The sequence below is a fragment of the Myotis myotis genome, unplaced genomic scaffold (genome assembly GCF_014108235.1).
Source record: "Myotis myotis isolate mMyoMyo1 unplaced genomic scaffold, mMyoMyo1.p scaffold_m19_p_1, whole genome shotgun sequence".
NCBI classification, from domain to species: Eukaryota; Metazoa; Chordata; class Mammalia; order Chiroptera; family Vespertilionidae; genus Myotis; species Myotis myotis.
In genome coordinates this window covers 49,227,422-49,248,694 of record NW_023416313.1, presented here as the reverse complement: position 1 = coordinate 49,248,694, position 21,273 = coordinate 49,227,422, and the positions used below count along the sequence as shown (strand labels likewise).

The following is a 21,273-nucleotide window of genomic DNA, read 5'->3' as shown; positions in this document are numbered from 1 at the left end:
GGTTAAGGCTGTACAACTCTTTCAATCTACTGTACTAAAAACTATTGAATTGTATACCTTACACTGGTGAATAGTATAGCATATTAATTATATCTCAATAAAAAATTCAGAATGAAAAGAGAGAACAATTTTAATGTGTCCTTCCATTGATATCAAAGAGCCAACCATAAAGCTGATCAAAAAATTGACAAAAAAGTAAATAGCAAAGGAGGATGCCTAAAACCTAATATGCCTTCTTACTGACTGGCTTCTTGATGGGTGCCTACAAGCAATAATGAGAAGCCAAAATGTTACCCAGGGAATTTGTATATAAATCTATATAACCTGTATCATATATTTATACTGTGATATATAATATAGGTATATATTATAAGCATGATATATAATAGTATAAATTTATAATAAAAAGTATAAATACATATTAAATATGTAGTATAAACACATCCTATCTAATAAAGAGGTAATATGCAAATTGACCATCACTCCAACACACAAGATGGCCGCCCCATGTGGACACAAGATGGCCAGCAGGGGAGGGCAGTTGGAGGGACTAGGCCTGCAGGGAAGGGCAGTTGGGGGCGACCAGGCCTGCAGGGGAGGGGAGTTGGGGGGAACCCAGGCCTGCAGGGGAGGGCAGTTGGTGCGGGGGGGGGGGGGACTAGGCCTGCAGGGGAAGGTAGTTGGGGGGACCAGGCCTGCAGGGGAGGCAGTTAGGGATTACCAGGCCTGCAGGGGAGGGCAGTTAAGGGCAATCAGACCGGCAGGGGAGGGCAGTTAGGGGTGACCAGGCCAGCAGGAGAGGGCAGTTAGGGGCAATTGGGCCGGCAGGGGAGCAGTTAGGCATTGATCAGGCTGGCAGGGGAGTGGTTAGGGGGTGATCAGGCTGGCAGGCAGAAGTGGTTAGGGGCAATGAGGCAGGCAGGCGAGCAGTTGGGTGACAGTGGTCCTGGATTGTGAGAGGGATCCCAGATTGGAGAGGGCGCAGGCTGGGCTAGGGGTCACACACCCCCGGTGCATGAATTTCATGCACCGGGCCTCTAGTATACCATAAATCTACATAAATTTCTATATAGAAACTAGAGGCCTGGTGCACAAAATCCATGCATGGGTGGGGTCCCTAGGCCTGGCCAGCAATTAGGGCCAATCTACAGGGTGACCAGTGGGGAGATTGGGGGTCCCCTGCTAGCATCTGCCTTAGCCCTCCTGGCACCACCTGCTTGCCGGCCCCTTCCCCTGCTGCCGCTGCCGCTGGTCGCCTCTCTCTGTGGGGCGACTAGTGGGGTGATCAGGGGGCCCCACTGGCAACCACCTAGGCTGGCCTGGGGACTGAGGGAAGGGGGCAGCTTCTGTATTCAGCGTCTAACCCCTGGTGGTCAGTGTGCATCATAGTGACTAGTTGTTCTGCTGGTCATTCCACCGTTCAGTCAATTTGCATATTAGGCTTCTATTATATAGGATGGGACTTCTATATAAGTTCCCAAGATAGTTTCAAGACTTGGATCTAATACTTGACTATTTACAGTGATTTTTTAAGTGTATCTTTAAAAATAAAAATTCTTTGAGTTAGGACTACATGATAAAATTTTTAAAGTAATATAGTATAGACCAGGACATTATTATTGAGAAAACACCATATACTTAAATTTCTCCAGGCAAAATAAACATATTAAATAATTAACATAATACTTAAGCCATGATCCTTTTTACCTCAGTACTTTTGCACATTACTACTCCCTCTGTCCATTTCTTCACTAAGCTAATACCTACTAGTAACTTAGATCTCAGCTTAAATGATGTTTTCGACAAGAGGTCGTCTTTGAAACCATCCCTTAAATCTCAACTAAAATAGGTGTCCTATTTGTTTTCCTAACACTCTACTTTTCCATCACACTATTTCAGTTGTCAGTAAGGAATTATGCCTGTGCTTAATCTATGCTCTCCCATAAGTATAAACTCAATAAGTAAACCACTGCAGTAGTTCTAGCCCACAGTACAGTGCCTAGCACATATCAGAACTTCAATAAATATGTGAAAATAGAATGACTAAATGGCAATATAAACTAAGGAGAAAGGAACTTACTTATAGCAATGGCATGAGAATGCACAATGTTAGGAAAGTATAAGGTTAGTTAAAAATAATAATTAGACTGGTTTGGTTGGAGTAAATAATGAAGGACATCAAATGTCTAGCTAAACAACCTTGAATTTTACTCTATCCAATGGGGATTAAATGTTCAAGAATAAGAGAATGACCCTATCCAAGTTATTATAAATTATTCTAATAATGCCATAGAAAGTTAATTGGAAATGGCAAAGACTGAGAAGGGATATGTTTCCATAGCTCAAGTCTCTATTTCCCAAACTTGAAGTCATTTTCATATCACCTTTATGCATTTTTACCATATTTCTGATCAATCTTCATTATATTTTGCAAATTCTGTGTATCACTGTACTTTACATACATTTACATAAAAAGCAAACTTTCACTACTATACATGTGAAATCAGTTATCACTTGCTATAGAAATAAAATGTAACAATAAAGGAAATATAATGAAAAGTACTAAATTTCAACTATGCCAAAGATTTGAAGCAACAGGCCTGCTCTGTATTTGTTAAAAGAGAAATTAACATAGTGAGATGTCTGAAAGTCATCTTGAGACTTTCCATGATTTAATCAGAAGGACTGAATGTAAACAGAAAATAACTGATATTAAATGTTTTATCAGTGAGCCCCCTAGCATTGTCCCACACTTTGGGAAATACTGATCTGAAAAGTAGTAAGGGCAGTATGTTAAAAGAATTACAAAATGACCCAGCAATTCCACTCCCAGATAAATACAATCCCAAAGAATTGAAAACAGTTGTCCAAAAAAAATTTGTACACAAATGTTTATACAACACTATTTGCAACAGCCAAAAGGTAGAAACAACCAAATGCCCACCAATAAATGAATGGATAAAGAAAATGTGGTATATATACCAATGGAATATTATTCAGCCTTAAAAAGGAATGAGCCCTGGCCAGTGTGACTCAGTTGATTAGAGCACCATCCCGTATACCGAAAGATTGTGGGTTCAATTCCTGGTCAGGGCACATACCTAGGTTGTTGGTTTGATCCCTAGTCAGGGCCTAACCAATCGATGTTTCTCTCTGTCTCTCACTCTCTCTCTCTTCCCCTCTAAAATCAATAAGCATAGAAATACCAATACATGCTATAACATAGATGAGTTTGGAAAACATTACACGAAGTAAAAAAGCCAGACACAAAAGGCAACATATTGTATAATTCCACTTACATGACATATCCAAAATAAGAAAACCCATAGAAACAGAAAGCAGATTAGTAGTTGTCAAGGGCTCTAGGGATGAGGTAATGAGGAGTGACTGCTTAATGATTACAAAGTTTCTGTTCAGGATAGTGAACAAGTTCTGGAACTAGATAATGGTGATGATTATACAGCACTGTCAATGTGCTCGATGCCACTGAATTGTACACTTTTAAGTAGTTATAATGATAACTTTTATGTTATGTGTATTTTAGCACAACATAAAGTAACTAGAGGCCTGGTGCATGGATTCGTGCACTGGTGGGGTCCCTTGACCTGACCTGCAGGGATCGGGCCGAAACCAGCGCAGTGCACAGATTCATCCAGAGCGTGTCTGGCCCATCTCACCCAGTCCTGATCAGCCGGACAACAGCAGCAAGCTAACCTACTGGTCGGAGCATCTGACCCCTGGTGGTCAGTGTGCATCATAGCAACTGGTCAAATGGTCGAAGGAATGGTCGGACACTTAGCATATTAGGCTTTTATTATATAGGATAAGGACAGTGTGCCATGTCTCTCATAGCACAGTGATGGCTGCCTGGTATTTCCATTCCAGGAGGAAGGAGGAGGAAGGAACAAGAAGAGCTGCAGTCCACCATGCCCAAAGCATTCCTGCTGCTGTATGCTGCCCTGGTGCTACTTGGGCCTATACATGGAGCCACACTGAGAAACAAAGAGAAATGGAAGCCACTCAGCAACCCCAGAAACCAAAACCTGTCAGAGCTCATCTCCTCTGCCTTTGCCAAGTATGAAGAGCAGAGAAACCCCTTTCCTGGTGACCTCAAAGGCTGAAGGCTTCTCCTGAGAACAGGTATCTGGCTATTTTTAAACTACAGATGAAGCTGCTCATTAGAAAAAGTCAATCATGGTCATTGTTAAACTCCACCCCCCCTCCACTTTTGTCAATTTGTAATGATATTATTCTATATTTCCGGATTTACATATAAACAGCTTGACTTGTGGTACCTATGTGCATACTTTTTGCTGTTTTTCCCACTTTATAACCATAAATATCAATGTAGAGCACTGCATATAATTGCAAGTTATCAAAACACTATAAAGTCAAGAGAAACAACTAAATTAAGTTTCCTTTCAGCTTATCTTATATGTATATATTGCTTTTAACAATCAAGACTTTCATTTGAAAGGGATGTTACTCATTTTTACTTTAGTTCACTATATGTACTAGGGATTTGGGTTTAAAATAGGTATTTTTCTGGGAGGAAGACACACTTGCACTTTCATCACATGTTGTTGAAAGACCTCCCAGTCTTAGTTTCATACCAAGGAAGATCAGTGATATCCACAATTAAGTTGAAATAGAAAGCAAAAGATAATGGGATTCTAGAATTGCTGGGGTCCTTGGGAGAGGCTCTCTGCCACTGTGTTTAGAGGCAGACATTGTGCTACACCAAGTATCCTAGCCCACCTCTGCCTCTCCTGCACACACCCCCTAAAGAAGGGAGGGCAGCAGGCCAGAAGAAAAGGGGGTGGGGTAGGTGGACGTGGGCAAAGGGGGGGTAGAGTGAAAGAGACTGCTTGGGGTGATGGGCGCACCATGCTGTGTGCAGATAATGTTTTATTGAGTTGTACACTTGAAACCTGTTCTGTCTTGCAAACCAATAAACTCAATTTAAAAAATAACTAAATAACTAAATAAAGTAATAAGGACTAAACTAAGGTGGTAATGGTGAAAATAGAAATATAACAAGATTACACTGCAAAAAGATAATCAATAGACTTAGTGACAGATTGTATGTGAAAGTTGAACCTGAGGAAATGAATCATGAAAAATGCTAAGGATTTAAATCTGAAGTGGAGGCAGAGAAGGGAATCAAGAAAAGAAACTTAAGCTTTAAGGTTTAAAAGAATAGTACTGTGGTGGGCAAGAAGGGGTCAATGGGAGAAAAAGAGGACATATGTAATACTTTCAACAATAAAGATTTTTTAAAAATAAAAGAATAGTACTGCCACTAACAGATTCGAATAAGGAGATGGGGAAGATGTAGTTTAGCAAAACAAAATAAAACAAAAACAGAGCAAAAAAAACCCACATACAGAACCTGAGATGCCAAATATTCACGGTGATTTAGAAATTCAGAGCTGTTTGTTCTAATTAACCAAGAGAAGCCTTCAAACAGGTGGAGGAGTTTTGGATAATACTACTAGAAAAGGAAATATTTTGCTTAGAATAATGATCTCTGGGTCCATCCATGCTGTTGCAAATGGTAAGAGTTCCTTCTTTTTTACATCAGCATAGTATTCCATTGTGTAGATGTAGCACAGTTTTTTAACCCACTCATCTGTTGATGGGCTCTTAGATTGTTTCCAAATCTTAGCTATTGTAATTTGGGCTGCTATGAACATAGGGGTGCACATATCCTTTTGGAGAAATATAAATATCACATGATCTCACTCATTTGTGGAATATAATGAACAACATAAACTGATGAACAAAAAGAGAGCCAGAGGAAAAAATATCTATAAATAATAATAGCCTAAACGAGAGACCGAGAGAGCAAGGCTTGTGACAGGCGGTTGGGCGCAGTGGTGGTGGTGGTGGTGGTGGTGGGGGCGCGAGTGGGGCAAGGTAGGCGCAACGAGGTCGTTAGGCTCTGGCCCGGGATGGGGCTGGGCCAGAGGCCTAATGATCTCACCACTGCCGTGGCAGCTGTGGATCAGGCCCAGAGAGAGAGGTCAGGAGCGAGAGGCAGGGCCTGATCAGCAGCCTCCACAGCTGCTGGTGAGCCTGGAGGGAGAGGGAGAGAGAGAGAGAGAGAGGCAGGGCCTGATCCACAGCCACTGCGGAGGCTGTGGATCAGGTCAGGAGATAGGCCTGGAGAGACAGACAGCTGTCAGCAGGGCCATTCTGGATTTCCCAGAAGAGCCAATGGCTGTCCAGGAGGCAGAGCTTTTGACGCTGACTGGCAGAGAAACTGACCAATCAGAACCAAATCTGGGTGAACTGTGAGGAGCCAATGGCTGCCTAGGAGGCAGATCTTTTGACGCTGACTGGCATAGAAACCAACCAATCAGAACCTAATCTGAGTGAATTGGGAAGGCAGAACCTAAGGTGGGGGCTGAGGAGGGGTTTTAAGGGCAACAGCTCTTTGGTGTAAGGTGTAAGAAAGCGGTTCAATTTGTTAACACATTGTTTCCGGGTAGTTTTTATCGCACGCTAACAGGTGGCACGGGCCATTTTTGCTAATTTTTTGTGCAAATGGCAACGTTCAGTAAAATTACGATAACTTTAGTTTACGTATTTATACGTTACCTGCATTCTACCACTAGTCTATAAAAAATGTATTAATATGTGTCCCGCGCTCTACTACCTCCAGTCAACATAAAACATATAAATACGTTTCCCGCATACAATTTGTTAATAACCAGTTTGGCAGTATAGTGCCTATGGCTGGCTATCAGTCCAGATATAGGGATTATGTATTTTTGTCTGCAAAGAGCATCTCCTCCCGCTGATAAAGGCTTTTCCTCCCCATTTAAAAAATCCTATCCTATATAATCTATCTATACTCACAAAAGGGTAATATGCTAATTAAACTGGGTCAACCGGCCATCTTCCAGATGTCCAACTTCCTTCTAGACAAAGCCATGGTGGTGGGGGCCATGGCAGAGGCAGTTAGGGAAAATCAGGCTGGCAGGGGAGGGCAGTTGGGGGCAACCAGGCCGGCAAGAGAGGGGAGTTGGGGGTGAGATCAGGCTGGCAAGGGAGGGCAATTGGGGGCAACCAGGCCTGCAGGGGAGTGCAGCTGGGGGTGAGATCAGGCCTGCAGGGGAGGGCAGCTGGAGGTGAAATCAGGCCTGCAGGGGAGGGCAGTTGGGGTGAGATCAGGCCGGCAAGGGAGGGCGGTTGGGAGTGATCAGGCAGGCAGGCAGAGGGGGTTAGGGGCAATCAGGCAGGCAGGCAGAGGCAGTTAGGGGTGGTCATGCAGGCAAGCAGAGAGGTTAGGGGTGATCAGGCAAGCAGGCAGAGGGGTTAGGGGCAATCAAGCAGGCAGGCAGAGTGGTTAGGGGCAATCAGGCAGGCAGGCAGGTGAGCGGTTAGAAGCCAGCAATCCCAGATTGCGAATGGGATGTCCGACTGCCGGTTTAGGCCCGTTCCCACAGGGATCAGGCCTAAACCAGTAGTCAGACACCCCCAAGGGGCCCCCAATTGGAGAGGGTACACGCTGGGCTGAGGGACACCCCCCCATGCACGAATTTCATGCACTGGGCCACTAGTTTTAGAATATAATAGATGTAATCCTGTTATTTTCAGTTTTTTAATATCACCTACAACTTTTGTGATAATATACTATGTTAGTACAGTTTTGATAATATTATATTTCAAATCTTCTTTTCTTGAAATGTTAATGTTTATTGCATGTAAATGGCTAATTATTTTGTACCTAAAATCTGGTAATAGATTTATATATTATAAAAATAAAGATAAAAAAATCAAAAAGAAAAAAAGGAAAGACTAAAATATTTAATTACTTTTGGCTGATGAGTATGGTACTTAATATATTTAATATACCCATACAAAATTAATATGCCACTTCAGTATCTGTTTCTTTCTTTTTTTTCACTTTTTAAAAATTTTTCAGTGGCTCCCAGGGCAGAGGCAGTGCGTGCCTGCAGACCCACGCCTGCAGCCACCCGTGCCAAACCCTTAGCGCAAGCTGAAACCAGGGCCACAGCCAAGGCCTGTGGCACCAAAGGATGAGGATAGTATCTGTTTCTTAAAGATTTCCAGAACCAACAAATATATTTATGATGCAGTCAAATCATTCTGTGGATTATTAATAGTACACTCACACACACAACTTTTGGATTATTGGGAGATAGATTGCGGGTGGGGAGTGTCAAGGCAATGTTAGTAGTTTCTCCTTGCCTTGTTTGCAAACTTTATTAGAGACTGACATCATTATGTACACTGCAACTATAAAACTATAAAACTTAAGTTCCACAGAGTAATAACTACACTTCCTGGAAATCCTGGCACTAGGAATGCAGATGTAGTTGCTTGCTATAGCTCAGTAAACTGGTAGGATATAGGAAATAGCCTGAGGTGAGTTACTATAGACTTTACATAATTTTTTTCACTAATTTCTTTTGTTATTACTGTTCTTTTTTTATTTTGCATTAAGGGTTCCAATAAATATAACCACTGAATATCATTCATGTGCTTTCTAGTAGTAGTCTTAAGTGTTCAGTATGTAACAAGTATGAAAGGATTGACTGTGCACAGAATACACTATATTAAATTATAGAACAGCAGTTCTCCAAGGGTGACACTTCTTCCCCCTCCCTCCTGTCCCCGAGACTGAGGCATCTGGGTGCAGGTTCAGATGGGACAGAGACACCTCCTCCATGTGCCTCAGGGATGGCACAGGAGACCCCTCTGCCTGCCCTACCTGCCTCCTTCTGGGGCCACGGAGACTCTTTCTGGAAGGTTCCCAGGCTGCCCACCCCATCCCCCTGAGTCCACCCGACTCAGGGAGAAGCACTGATTCCCTGCAGAACTGGAGCAGTGAGGACATGTGCTAGGGGATAGGTGAGGCCGGGGGAAGGTCAATGGGGAAAAAAAGGAGTCATATGTACTACTATTTGTAATACTTTAAACAATAAAATAAAATTAAAAGAAAAAGAAGAGAAAGAGAGAGAGAGAGAGAGAGAGAGAGAGAGAGAGAGAGAGAGAGAGAGAATGAGAATGTGTGTGTGTGTGTGTGTGTGTGTGTGTGTGTGTGTGTGTGTGTAGGAAAGGAAACCAATTCCCACCTTCTTCCCTCTTCTCTGCCTATCTTCTGGCTTTATCTCCTACCACCTCATCTATTCAATTTAATTAACTGACCATAATCTTCCCATCTCTTTCTCCTTTCAGTTATTTGATCTCTGGATTAACAACTCAGTGACCCTCTCTGAAGAGTAGGCTGATTTAAACTTACCAATCACTCTGTTAAGCCAAAATATTGCTACAATTTAACAGAGATTTTGGAAACATCCAATATTTCTTATTAAAATAAAAACTGACTCAGAAAAGTAGAGGCATAATTATGCCACATTTCTTTGGCACCTCTCCAAGGAGAAAACAGGAAACTAAAACTTACTATTTCTCAGAAGTGAGGATTTTATGGTAAATTAATTTTTAATGGACCTCAGGTGTACAGATTTGAGTTAATCATTATTTTAGTTGGTGATATATACACTGTAATCTCTGATACATTCATGCATATATTTATATATTTGTAATATAATGAAGACCCATGAACTCACCACCCAAAAAAATCAAGAACTGGAACATTAACAGTAATTTAAGATATAGCTATGTTCCTTCCCGATCCCATTTCATTGATCCTCCAACCCCAAGATAATTGTTATCCTGAATTCTGTGCTTATTATTTCCTTGCTTTTGTAAAATACACATAACCTAACATCTTACTATCTAAAATATTTTTTTATTTATTGATTTTAGAAAGAGAGGGGGGGGGAGGGAAGGAGAGAAAGAGAGAGAACAAATTAATTTGTTGTTCCACTTATTTGTGCATTCATTGGTTGATTCTTGTATGTGTCCTGATTAGGGATCAAACTTGCAACCTAGGCATATTAGGACAACATTCTAACCAACTTAGCTACCCTGCAGGACCTATCTTAGCCATTTTTAAGTGTACAGTTCAGTGGCATTAAGTGCATTCACATTGTTGTGCAACCATCACTCCCTTGCTTCTTAAAAATAGTTTTATTTACATATACATACCTAAACAAAATATTTACCTTTCTGAGTTTTATCAAAGGGTTATCATTCTGTATTTAATCTGAACATTATTTTACTTGACATTAGTTTAGAAAAATTCATCTACATTTTCTGCGAACAAGCCTTGCTTGCCTTTTGTTACTTTTATTCCTAAGTATTTACATTTTTAAGTATTTGTCATTGCTACTGTAAAGATAATTTATATTTGTTACTGAGTAGAAAGTGTAATACATTAACCTTCTATCATTCCACTTTGAAAAATTCTGCTATTATTTCTAAAACTTAGTAAATTCTTTTGGGTTTTCGATGCAACCTTTTCTGCAAAATTTTCTTTCTTTCCAATTCTTATGGCTTTAATTTCCTCTTTTTGTTTTATTTTTCCCTCTACAACCTACAGTACAATGGAAAGAAGTAAAAAATAGGTATCCTTGTCTTGTTTTATAAATTCACAGTCTAATTTGATTTATTGTAGACTAGAGGCCTGGTGCACAAAATTCATGCACAGAGGAGGAGGTGTCCCTCAACCCAGCCTGCACCTTCTCCAATCTGGGACCCCTTTGGGGATCAGGCCTAACCCAGCAGTCAGACATCCCTCTCACAATCTGGGACTGCTGGCTCCTAACCGCTCACATGCCTGCCTGCCTAATTGCCCCTGACTGCTTCTGCCTGCCAGCCTAACCGCTAACCGCTCCCCTTCCGGCCTGATTGCCCCCAACTGCCCTCCCCTGCTGGCCTGATGGGCCACAACTGTCCTCCCCTGCCGCAACCTGCCTCCTTAGCCAGGACCTGCCTCCTCCACACAAGGCTGTGGAGATGCCAGGACCAGCCTCCTCCATGCCACACAGAGCCACGGGACCCCAGGCCTCACCGCGTGGAGCAGCTGCCAGGCCCCACCTCTGCTGTGCACGTGGCCATCTTGTGGTGGCCATCTAATGACGTCGCACGAGGGCGCTGCACGAGGATGTGATGCCAACTAGGCTTTTATTATATAGGATAAGCCAGGTTACTTAAATAAGTCCTGTCCTAAGAGTGAAAGCTGCATTCAATATTATTTTGTATTAGTTTCAGATGTACAGCATAGTGGTTAGACAATCATACACTTTACAAAGTGGTCCCACTGATATTTCAAGTACCCACCTGGCACCAAACATAGTAATTACAATATTATTGACTATATTCCCTATTTTGTATTTTACATCCTCATGACTATTTTGTAACTACTAATTTGTACTTCTTTTTTTTAAATCCTCACCTAAGGATATGTTTTTATTTTATTTTATTGACTTTAGAGAGAGAAAGGGAGAGAGAAACATCAATGTGAGAGGGAAACACTGATCAGTTGCTTTCCATTTGCTCCCCAACAGGGGATTGAACCCAAAATCCTTTGGTGTAAAGGATGATGCTCTAACCAACTGAGCCACCCAGCCGGGGACCAATTTGTACTTCTTAATCCCATAACCTTGTTCACCCAGATTCCCAATCACTTACCTCTGGCAACCATCAGTCTGTTTTCTGTATCTATGAGTCTATTCCTATTTTATTTGTTTGTTTTGTTCTTTAGATTCCACTGTAATTAAAAAATTTGTTTTTAATTAAAAACATTTTAAGAGTAAATGCTGCATGATTCAACCCACAGTTCTGAGAGTCATGCCTTAGCTAGTGACTGCTATAAAATAAGAGATACATCTTACTACATGAATAACTGCATCATCTAGAATGAAAATATTATTTGTTGCACCTAGAAAATTAGCTGACACTTGATCAGAAAGCTGGCTATATTTGTGAAATGTTAGCTAGTGGAAAATTCATTTAGACTTGTAAAAACACATTTTTATTGATTTCAGAGAGGAAGGGAGAGGGAGAGATAGAAACATCAATGGTGAGAGAGAATCATTGATTGGCTGTCTCCTGCACGCCCCCCACTGGGGATCGAGCCTGCAACTCAGGCATGTGTCCTTGACCAGAATTGAACCCGGGACCCTTCAGTCTGCAGGTCAATGCTCTATCCACTGAGCCAAACCGGCTAGGGCTTAAACATATTTTTAATCTCCTGTCATCTTTAGATCAACCCGGCAGGTGGATGGGTTAGACTTCATGATGCACATTTGCAAAGAAAAAAAAAACTGAAGCATAAACAGGACAAAAAATATGTCCAAAATCACAGAGCAAGTAAGAGACAGATCTATCCTATCTAATAAAAGAGAAACATGGTAATTAGCGTACGACCACTACCCTTCCCATTGGCTAATCAGGGTGATATGCAAATTAACTGCCAGTCAAGATGGCGGCCGGCAGCCAGGCAGCTTGAAACTAACATGAGGCTTGCTTGCTTCAGTGACGGAGGAAACCAACGTTCCCCGCCTGCCTTGCAGGCCTCTGAGCCTGCAGTTTGAAACATTGTAACAAATATAGAAGCTAAACAAAACCCCAGAAACCTGCTTTCAGTGAGCCGGGAACTCAGAGCTGGAGTTATACATTGTTTCAATTATAGAAACTAAACAAACCAGATACCTACTTTCAGCAGCAGAGGCCACAGAGCTGGAGCCAGAGCTAAAGCTGGCCCAGAATTTAAAAAAAAGAAAAAAAGGAGCAATTGGGAGCTTCAGCCCTCAGCCCCTCACCCAGACTGGCCAGGCACCCCAGTGGGGACCCCCACTCTGAAGGGTGTGTGACCAGCTGCAAACAGCCATCATCCCCTCATCCAGGCTGGCCAGGCACCCCAGTGGGGACCCCCACCCTGATCCAGGAGACCCTTCAGGGCAAACCAGCTAGCCCTACCCATGCACCAGGCCTCTATCCTATATAGTAAAAAGGTAATATGCCTCCCAGCACTGGGATCAGCGGAGCCGCGAGGCCTCCCGGCACTGGGATCAGTGGAGCCAAAAGGCCTCCCGGCACTGGGATCAGCGTGACAGGGGGCAGCGCCCAAACCCCCTGATCGCCTTGCGGCTGTGTGTGACAGGGGGCGGGGCCACAATCTATCGGCCCTGCTCTGTTCGTGACAGGGGAAGGGGCCCCAACCTCCTGATCAGCCCTGCTCTGTGCCTGATACGGGGGAGCTCCCCAACCCCCTGATCGCCCTGCGGCTCTGTGTGTGACAGGGTGCGGTGCCCCAACCCCCCCCCCCCCCACAGGCCCTGCTCTGTGTGTGACAGGGGGGAGCTCCCCAACCCCCTGATTGACCCTGCTCTGTGCGTGACAGGATAAGGAGCCCCAACCCCCCGATGGGCCCTGCTCTGTGCGTGACAGGGGACAGCGCTCCAACCCCCAGATTGGCCCTGCTCTGTGCATGACAGGGGGCGGTGGCCCAACCCCCCAATCAGCCCTACCCTGAGTGTGACTGAGGGTGGCATCGCAACCTCCCAATCTGCCCTGCTCTGTGCATGACAGGGGCGGCGCCCCAACTCCCCAATCGGCCCTGCTCTGAGCCCGACCAGGGGCTGCACCTAGGGATTGGGCCTGCCCTCTGCCACCCGGGAGCAGGCCTAAGCCAGCAGGTGGTTATCTCCCAAGGGGTCCCAGACTGCGAGAGGGCACAGGCCGGGCTGAGGGACGCCCCCCTTCCCCCGGGTGCACAAATTTTTGTGCACTGGGCCTCTAGTATATATATAAAAGCCTAATATGCAAAGTGTCCCTCGGGAGTTCGACCAACTGGGAGTTCAATCGCTTGCTATGATGTGCACTGATCACCGGGGGGTGGGGGCACAGAATGAAGGCCCCAGCCCGCAGCCAGCAGCCGTTAGGGACCCTACCCATGCATGAATTTTGTGCACTGGGCCTCTAGTATACTATATCTCTAGATTCCCAACCCATTTCATCATCCCCTCAAGTGTAAGGAAAACAAAGCATTGCATGATCTAAAATCAGAAGCTAATCTCAGCTCTGCCAAGAATGACAACTATAAGGGCCCATCTGCACTTTGGCTTTTGCTCAGGCTGGCTATGAAGGGTTAATTCAAAAGTATGTAACCAGTATTATAGGCATTGTGAGCTTAGGGAATCTTGTGGGAGCTCAGTGAAAACTATGAAAGGGAAAACTTTGCTCTCCTCTCCCATACTTTCTAAGGAGTATTATTGTATATTAGCTGAGGGGATTCCCAGTCTACAGAAATCATTGAATTCCTCCTACTGCTTTTTAGGAAATTTCTTCTAAGCACATTAGTTTCTCGGAAAGCATTTTTTTTTTTTCTGGGTCTATAAGAAGTCTGCCGGAGCAGACTTTTTCTTTTGGACTGATGCCATAATTAAAAGCTTAATTATGGCATTGGAAACTGAAACTAAGATGGGATACTTCCTTAACTTCTACTTCTTTTCAAAACTAGACTCAGATCAGTGAATACTAAGAAACTTGTCAAAAGCAATATGTCTACTGATACATATCCTAGGACAAAGGAAACTAAGGAGAAAATAAACAAATGGGACTACATCAAAATAAAATGCTTCTGAACAGCAAAAGAAACCACCAACAAAATAAAAAGAGAGCCAACTACGTGGGAGAACATATTTGCCAATGAACATCTGATAAGGGGTTAATTTAGAAAATATATAAGGCACTCATACAACTTAACAAAAGGATGACAAAGCAGACATCTATACTTTCAACAATAAATTTTTTTAAAAATGAGAGAGCCCTAACCAGTTTGGCTCAGTGGATAGAGTGTCGGCTTGCGGACTGAAAGGTCCCAGGTTCGATTATGGTTAAGGGCATGTACCTTGGTTGCGGGCACATCCCCAGTAGGGGGTGGGCAGGAGGCAGCTGATTGATGTTTTTAACTCTCTATCCCTCTTCTTCTCTGTAAAGAAATCAATAAAATATATTTTTTTAAAAAATGAGAGAGAAAAAATAAGCCTAGATCATCAGTACAGAGAACCACATGGGTAAATAGAAAAAATAGTATAATTGTATCTTTTAAGTCTTATTTGAAAGATAATTATATCCTATATAATAAAAGCCTAATATGCAAATTGACCGAACGGCAGAACAACTGGCAGAATGACCAGTCACTATGATGCACACTGACCACCAGGGGGCAGATGCTCAACACAGGAGCTGCCCCCTGATGGTCAGTGCGCTCCCACAGGAGGAGCACTGCTCATCCACAAACCGGGCTGATGGCTGGGGAGCAAAGCAGCAGTGGTGGGAGCCTCTCCCGCCTCCATGGCAGAGCTAAGGATGCCCAACTGTGGCTTAGGCACATCCCCCGAGGGCTCCCAGACTGCTAAAGGGCACAGGCCAGCACTAATGTCATGCACCAGGCCTCTAGTGTTTAATAAAAATCAACTAAATAAAAAAACTTTTCTCATTAATAACAGATATTTAGTCCACTTAGCCTCAACTTTCCTCTTTGCTTATACAGACAACATCTTAACTGAGAACTTAGATACTAAGAAAAGCAAAATTATCACCATGTATCTATGTTATTGTTCAATGTTGAACTGTTCAGAGCCTCTTTCATCCATGAGGTCAGACATTTCTCTGAATATTTTTGGCATTTTTACTCATAGTCCAACTTTTATTCTGCACAAGCAGCTAGTGGAATGGCTTGTCCATGTCACTGTTTCTTATAAGCTTTTCCCTCGTCAAAAGAAAGCCTCTTTGCTGGGTGAAAATCTTCTGGGTTGTATTAGTCACTGACTCATTTCCTTTCCTTTTGTCTTTTTTAGTTTCCCACAGCTACATTCACTGATTTACCCATTTAAAAGCTTAGTTTTGTTCCAACCCCTGGAACAAACTGACCTGGAATTCAACAGTCTAGCAATTTCTGCCTGCCCTAAGCAATAATTCATTCACTGTTCTGATGACAGAGTTCCTGCATTTGAGGTTCCAAGTCTTATGTGTGCCCAGTTTGCAGATATGGGGTTTTATCTTGGCCTCTTCACCAAGTTTTGGGTCAGAACATGACAGATACACTAGCCTAATCCTACAGTAGCCTAAGCATTGCCTTTCCCTGGCCTAGCTCTACATTGTTTCGGCCTAGCTAACTATGAAAAGACCTCCCAGATATTTTCTGAGGTTCCAAGTATCACCTGCATCAGATTTCCCTGTAGAGTAATGCCTGCATTTGGAACAGTGTTTTTCATCTTGCATCTCCTGTTACCAATCCCTTGCAAAGAACACAACCAGACTTGGATACTGCTGAACATCGCTATCAGGCCCAACAAATTTTACTATATTGGTATCACCTGCTTCCTGCTGATATTATCTGCAGTGAATAATCAGACAAGTACTAATACTAAGATAAGACACAAAGTTTTGCCCTGATCTGTCATCCAGTGGGAATAGTGCTAATTTCAGTTGTCACTGTTATCAGTTTAATGGTTAATACTTTTCCCCCTTTGCTTTGCACTTGACAGTCTTCTTAGAGCTGTACCCACCTTAAATCAACCTCTGTTTCCATCCTGTTCTCCCAAGGTCTTTCTCTACTAATGCCCCTTTTATTTTTAAATATATTTTTATTGATTTCAGAGAGGAAGGGAGAGGGAGAGAGAAACATCAATGATGAGAGAGAATCATTTATCAGCTGCCACCTGCACGCTCCCCAGTGGGGAGGGAGCCCATAATCCGGGCATATGCCTTTGACCAGAATCCAACCTGGGACCCTTCAGTCTGCAGGCCAATGCTCTATCCACTAAGTCAAATTGCTAGGGTATATTCCCCTCTTTTATATGTATTTCTTCAAAAAGCATCCTTTGTTTTTGCAACAATCCAATTGTAGCTATGAATCCTTTTCTTACTCCATTCTTAATGTTATGTTTTTATTCAAGGATTGACTGTAATACATGAAATTTTTTTACTAACACATCAGAAATCAATTATCCAAATGAGTATTGTTTTCCATCAAAATAGTTATGTTAGAGGCTATTCATTTATTTTAATGGTGTTATGAATGGCCAAAACATTTCTGGAATTCTTCGACACTTGCGAGTTTCATATCTTTAACCTTCTTCAAGAAGACCAAACCTATTACTTTATATATTTTATCATAGAGGAATGCCTGGCTAACTTACTATCTCCAAATATTAGATTTACCTACAAAAGATGAAAAATTGCTATTACTGAGGAATTTTTAAAAGTTGATTAGAGTCATTTTTTAAAAATCACTTAGCCTTTGAAAGTAATTATAGAAGTTTAAAATAAATGTTGAGAAAAAACATCATAGTTAGAATAAATAGATGGCAACCTTTGTATGACTTAACACAATTATCTAACCTCTAAAATTATTCTTCCATATATAAAATGAAGATAACTTCTTACAGGGTTATTATAGGAATAAAATGAGAAAATAAATGATATCTCTGAAATACATATAAGTGTATTTCAGTGAATAAATATAAAATATTCCTAATCATGCCTTATAACTACAAATTAAGATGGACTCAAAACACAATATTAAACCCTCCTACAAAGGAATGTCTGTGGTTTCCTATCTTTGGACACGTAAGAATTGGAGGCAAAGAAATGTGGACTTGGAGAAGTCTGGAACCAGCTTGCTTCCTGCAGGCTCAAGATCAACCATCCCACATAGGAAAAAAAAAAAAAAAAAAAAAAAGAAAAAGAAACATCAATGATGAGAGAGAATCATTGGTTGGCTGCCTCCTGAACACCCCCCACTGGGGATCAAGCTCCCCAACCCAGGCATATGCCCTGACTGGGAATCAAATGGTGACCTCCTGGTTCACAGGTCAATACAACCACTGAGGCTGGCTAGGCAGGCTGTCATTTTTTAATTTGAAAAGTTAAGAAAAAAGAGGTCAGTGCTCCTGACTAAATAGTCAGGAATTGCATGTTTTAAAAATGCTTGTGGCACACCCGTTGAAAATCACTGTCATAGAACAAAGACCAAGTTTTTTTCATCTTCGCATTCCAGGTGTAAAAATGGGACTAGATCAGAAGACTCCAGTTCTAGTTGTGGCTCTGCCACTTGGTAGCAAATTATGTAAATTTAAATTCTCCCATCTTCACTTAGCCTGTCTGTTAAAATGGAGTTAATAATGTTGATTGATACCTATGCCATATGAAAAAAGAAAAAAAGAAAAAGAAAAAAAACACAAAAAAATCATGGAAAGACATTCATCCTAAAACTATATTCAGGCCTTTGACTTGAGGATTAAGTTGACATTTTTATTTTTCAGGAGGTTCAAGATGAAAATCAAAGATCCATTTAAAAATTACTTCTACATTCAATGAAGTTCTGTTTTTCAAGAAATAGTTCATGATTTGGAAAGTGAAACCTAACTCGCTTTCATGGAAAAGAGGGGATGGAGGGAAATTCCATAACTCAGAAGCCACAATCAATATAAATAAACTTTCAATTCTTTAACATGGGACTTCCCCAAGGAACAGAAGGCAGGTTTAGCTGAGTAAACAGTAATGTTATCCAATCAGAGTTAGGGAGGAAATGTGCCTTTACGAATAAATACTGCATCCTAGCCCCGTGTTTTCTGAGACATTCCTCAACTGCACAGACATTCTGAGCCTACTGCAGAGGAACCTCCAGTCACACAGCACCATGAACCAAAGAGCTGTTCTCATTTTCTGCCTCATCCTTCTGACTCTGAGCGAAACTCAAGGTAAGGAACACCAAGGGATATTTAAAATAAAGTCAGAAATAGAACTAGGTGTAAATTCTACAAATATAGAAATAGTGTATTTGCAGTTTTACAGCCTGCCTAGGAATGAAGGGTAAATGAACCGAGATTCCCTCTGGTCACAGAGTTAATAATCAGAGAAGCAAGTGGAATAAATGAAAGGAGGAGGAGGTGGGAGCAAAAGGGGAAGGGGAAAATAAAGATAGAAAATGTGAAGGAGTGAGGAGAAAGAAAATGACACAGATACCCCCTTAGTTAGCTTAATTAATCATATGAACTATGCTCAATGATATGATCTTAAAATCAATAAGTTGCAATTACATTCTTTCAGATAATTAACTAATTAATCATTCAGAGCTGTTTTATAATGGAATAACCCCTTCTCAGGTTGACTATGTGATGACAGGGGATTATAGTTTCTGCTAAGCACAACATCAGATGCCTAAGATGAAAGCTGTGCTAACCTCCCCTGCTGTACCTGTCTCTTTTTCTGCAGGAATACCTCTCAATAGAACTACACGCTGTAGCTGCATCAAGATTAGTAATCAGCCGGTTAATCGAAGGTCCTTAGAAAAACTTGAAATGATCCCTGCAAGTCCATCTTGTCCACGTGTTGAGATCATGTGAGTAGAATATCCCTGATGATAATTTCCCTGGCTGTAACCACATAAAAATATTTATTGATCACAAAAGCAGTAAAGGGTTTGTGATGATTCTAACACTTTTTTCTATATAGCAAAGGGGAACATGTAGAGTGAAACTTAAATATCTTAAAAACTGTATATTCCATCTGTTTATTGGCCCAACATATTTTATATATTTTCACTCCTATTTACTTCCATAGTGCCACAATGAAAAAGAATGGGGAGAAAATATGTCTGAATCCAGAGTCTAAGATCATCAAGAATATACTGAAAGCAATTAACAAGAAAAGGTAGGTTTGCTGTTGCTTGCAGCATAACTGTCCTTTAAGAAATTTCAAATCCTGGGAAGTTAGAAATATTTGCACTGAGCTTTTCGGTGGGATCCTTGGCTTAAAAGTGTGTTATTATCATGCCCTCTCCTCTACCTCCAGTTATTTATATACCAAGGTGCCATCTCTGTGGTATCAAAAGTTACCCTGACTACCTGTCTAAAAGTGTCAAGACACTTCACCTTGAGGCAGAGCTATAACTATCCAAGCAAAGCTGCCAAACTTCCCCCAAGCCTTTCCTGGCCTTAAAAAGGAACACCTGAAATCCACAGTGATTGTGTAGCAGCAGGAAAGCTCACCACACACTTCACCTGAGGACTTGGGGTTATCTATGAAATCAGTAAGTTTCAAGTAGAACACAGATTGAAGCCAGAGTTAAGAGTGTCAAACTTTTACACCTTCTTTCTTTTCTTCCAGGTCTAAAAGATCTCAAACACAGAGAGAAGCGTAATCACTGCACTACTGATAAGGATGGACCATCAGTTCCTTACATACAGTATACATCAAGCCCAATTTGTCCCTGGATTGCAGTTCTCCTAAAAGGTGGCAAACAGTCACCAAATTAGCTGCTATTATTCCTGCAGGGAGGTGGACGGTTCATCATCCTGAGCTGTTCAGTAGTAACTCTGCGCTGGTACTATATTATAAGCTATGCTTAGGTGCTACGTTCTTAGTGAATGTGCCAAATCCTAGCCCTGCTTTCTTCACCTTTCATACCTTTTAAATGTTATTAAGGGATCTTTCTGCCTCTGGGTTATCAAAGGTCTTAGAATCTCAAATAACTAAGAAGAATGCAATCGAAATGATAATTCAATATGCTTTTTAAAGAAAGATCTTCACTCCTTGGGCTTCTACTGCCATCCTTCAAAGGGGCTCAGATTCTTCTGGTGGTTGTATGCTCCTATATGTGTGTGTGTGTGTGTGTGTGTGTGTGTGTGTGTGTGTGTATGTATGTACATATATAACAAAATACATAGAAACTAGAAATGTCTGAAAATGTATGTGGAAACAGTCTTATTTAATGAAAGACTATACAAAGTAGAATTCTTAGATGTATATGTTTCTTACATTGTTTTCAGTGTTTATAAAATAACTTGTATAAATTCTACACATGAATGAGCAAAGGAAGAAATTTTAAAATCTAGGTATTTTCTTTGCATATTATGTAAGACAAATATGCTGGTTGTTTTTCAAAATAAAAATGATGTGCTCTCTGGAGAGACCAAAAAGGTAATAAACTAATTATAACTATGATGAAGTGTCTGGTGGGTCATTTGACTGGGACATTTATTTCATGAGATGCTGAAATTGGAGAATCCATAGCCTAGAGAAGCTGGGATGGGTAGAGGACAAATGAGTTTGAAAATTACCATATTCCTAAAAGAGAGAAAACATGGGCAACAGTGTGGTGACTGCGGGAGGGCAAGGATGGAAAAAGGCATACAGGGTATAAATGGTGATGGAAAAAATAAAATAATATTAAATTAAATAAATTTTTTAAATGAAATTACCATATTCCTAACTGTACTCTCCTGAAAGGCCCATCATACAAGGTTCCTTCAGAATTGATATGGCATAACTGACACGTCCTGAGCTTCAGACCTTTAAAGCCAACTTTCTATGAGACATCTC

General features: G+C 41.5%; 2 protein-coding genes and 1 non-coding gene across 4 annotated transcripts in view; 2 read left to right on the top strand and 1 right to left on the bottom strand.

Annotated features, from left to right (window-relative positions):
* Window positions 1-21,273, bottom strand: part of ART3 (ADP-ribosyltransferase 3 (inactive)) — a 117,381-nt gene that overhangs the window by 74,626 nt on the left and 21,482 nt on the right. The gene's annotated exons all lie outside the window — the stretch shown is intronic.
* Window positions 17,475-17,605, top strand: LOC118661987. Its single transcript, XR_004969561.1, has one exon. It is a non-coding gene; the product is annotated as a small nucleolar RNA SNORA38 (small nucleolar RNA).
* Window positions 18,452-20,895, top strand: CXCL10 (C-X-C motif chemokine ligand 10). The gene is made up of 4 exons (XM_036336988.1): window positions 18,452-18,650; window positions 19,165-19,291; window positions 19,513-19,602; window positions 20,059-20,895. The coding sequence occupies exons 1-4, from the start codon at window positions 18,590-18,592 to the stop codon at window positions 20,090-20,092; spliced, it is 312 nt and encodes a 103-aa protein (XP_036192881.1). The 5' UTR covers window positions 18,452-18,589; the 3' UTR covers window positions 20,093-20,895.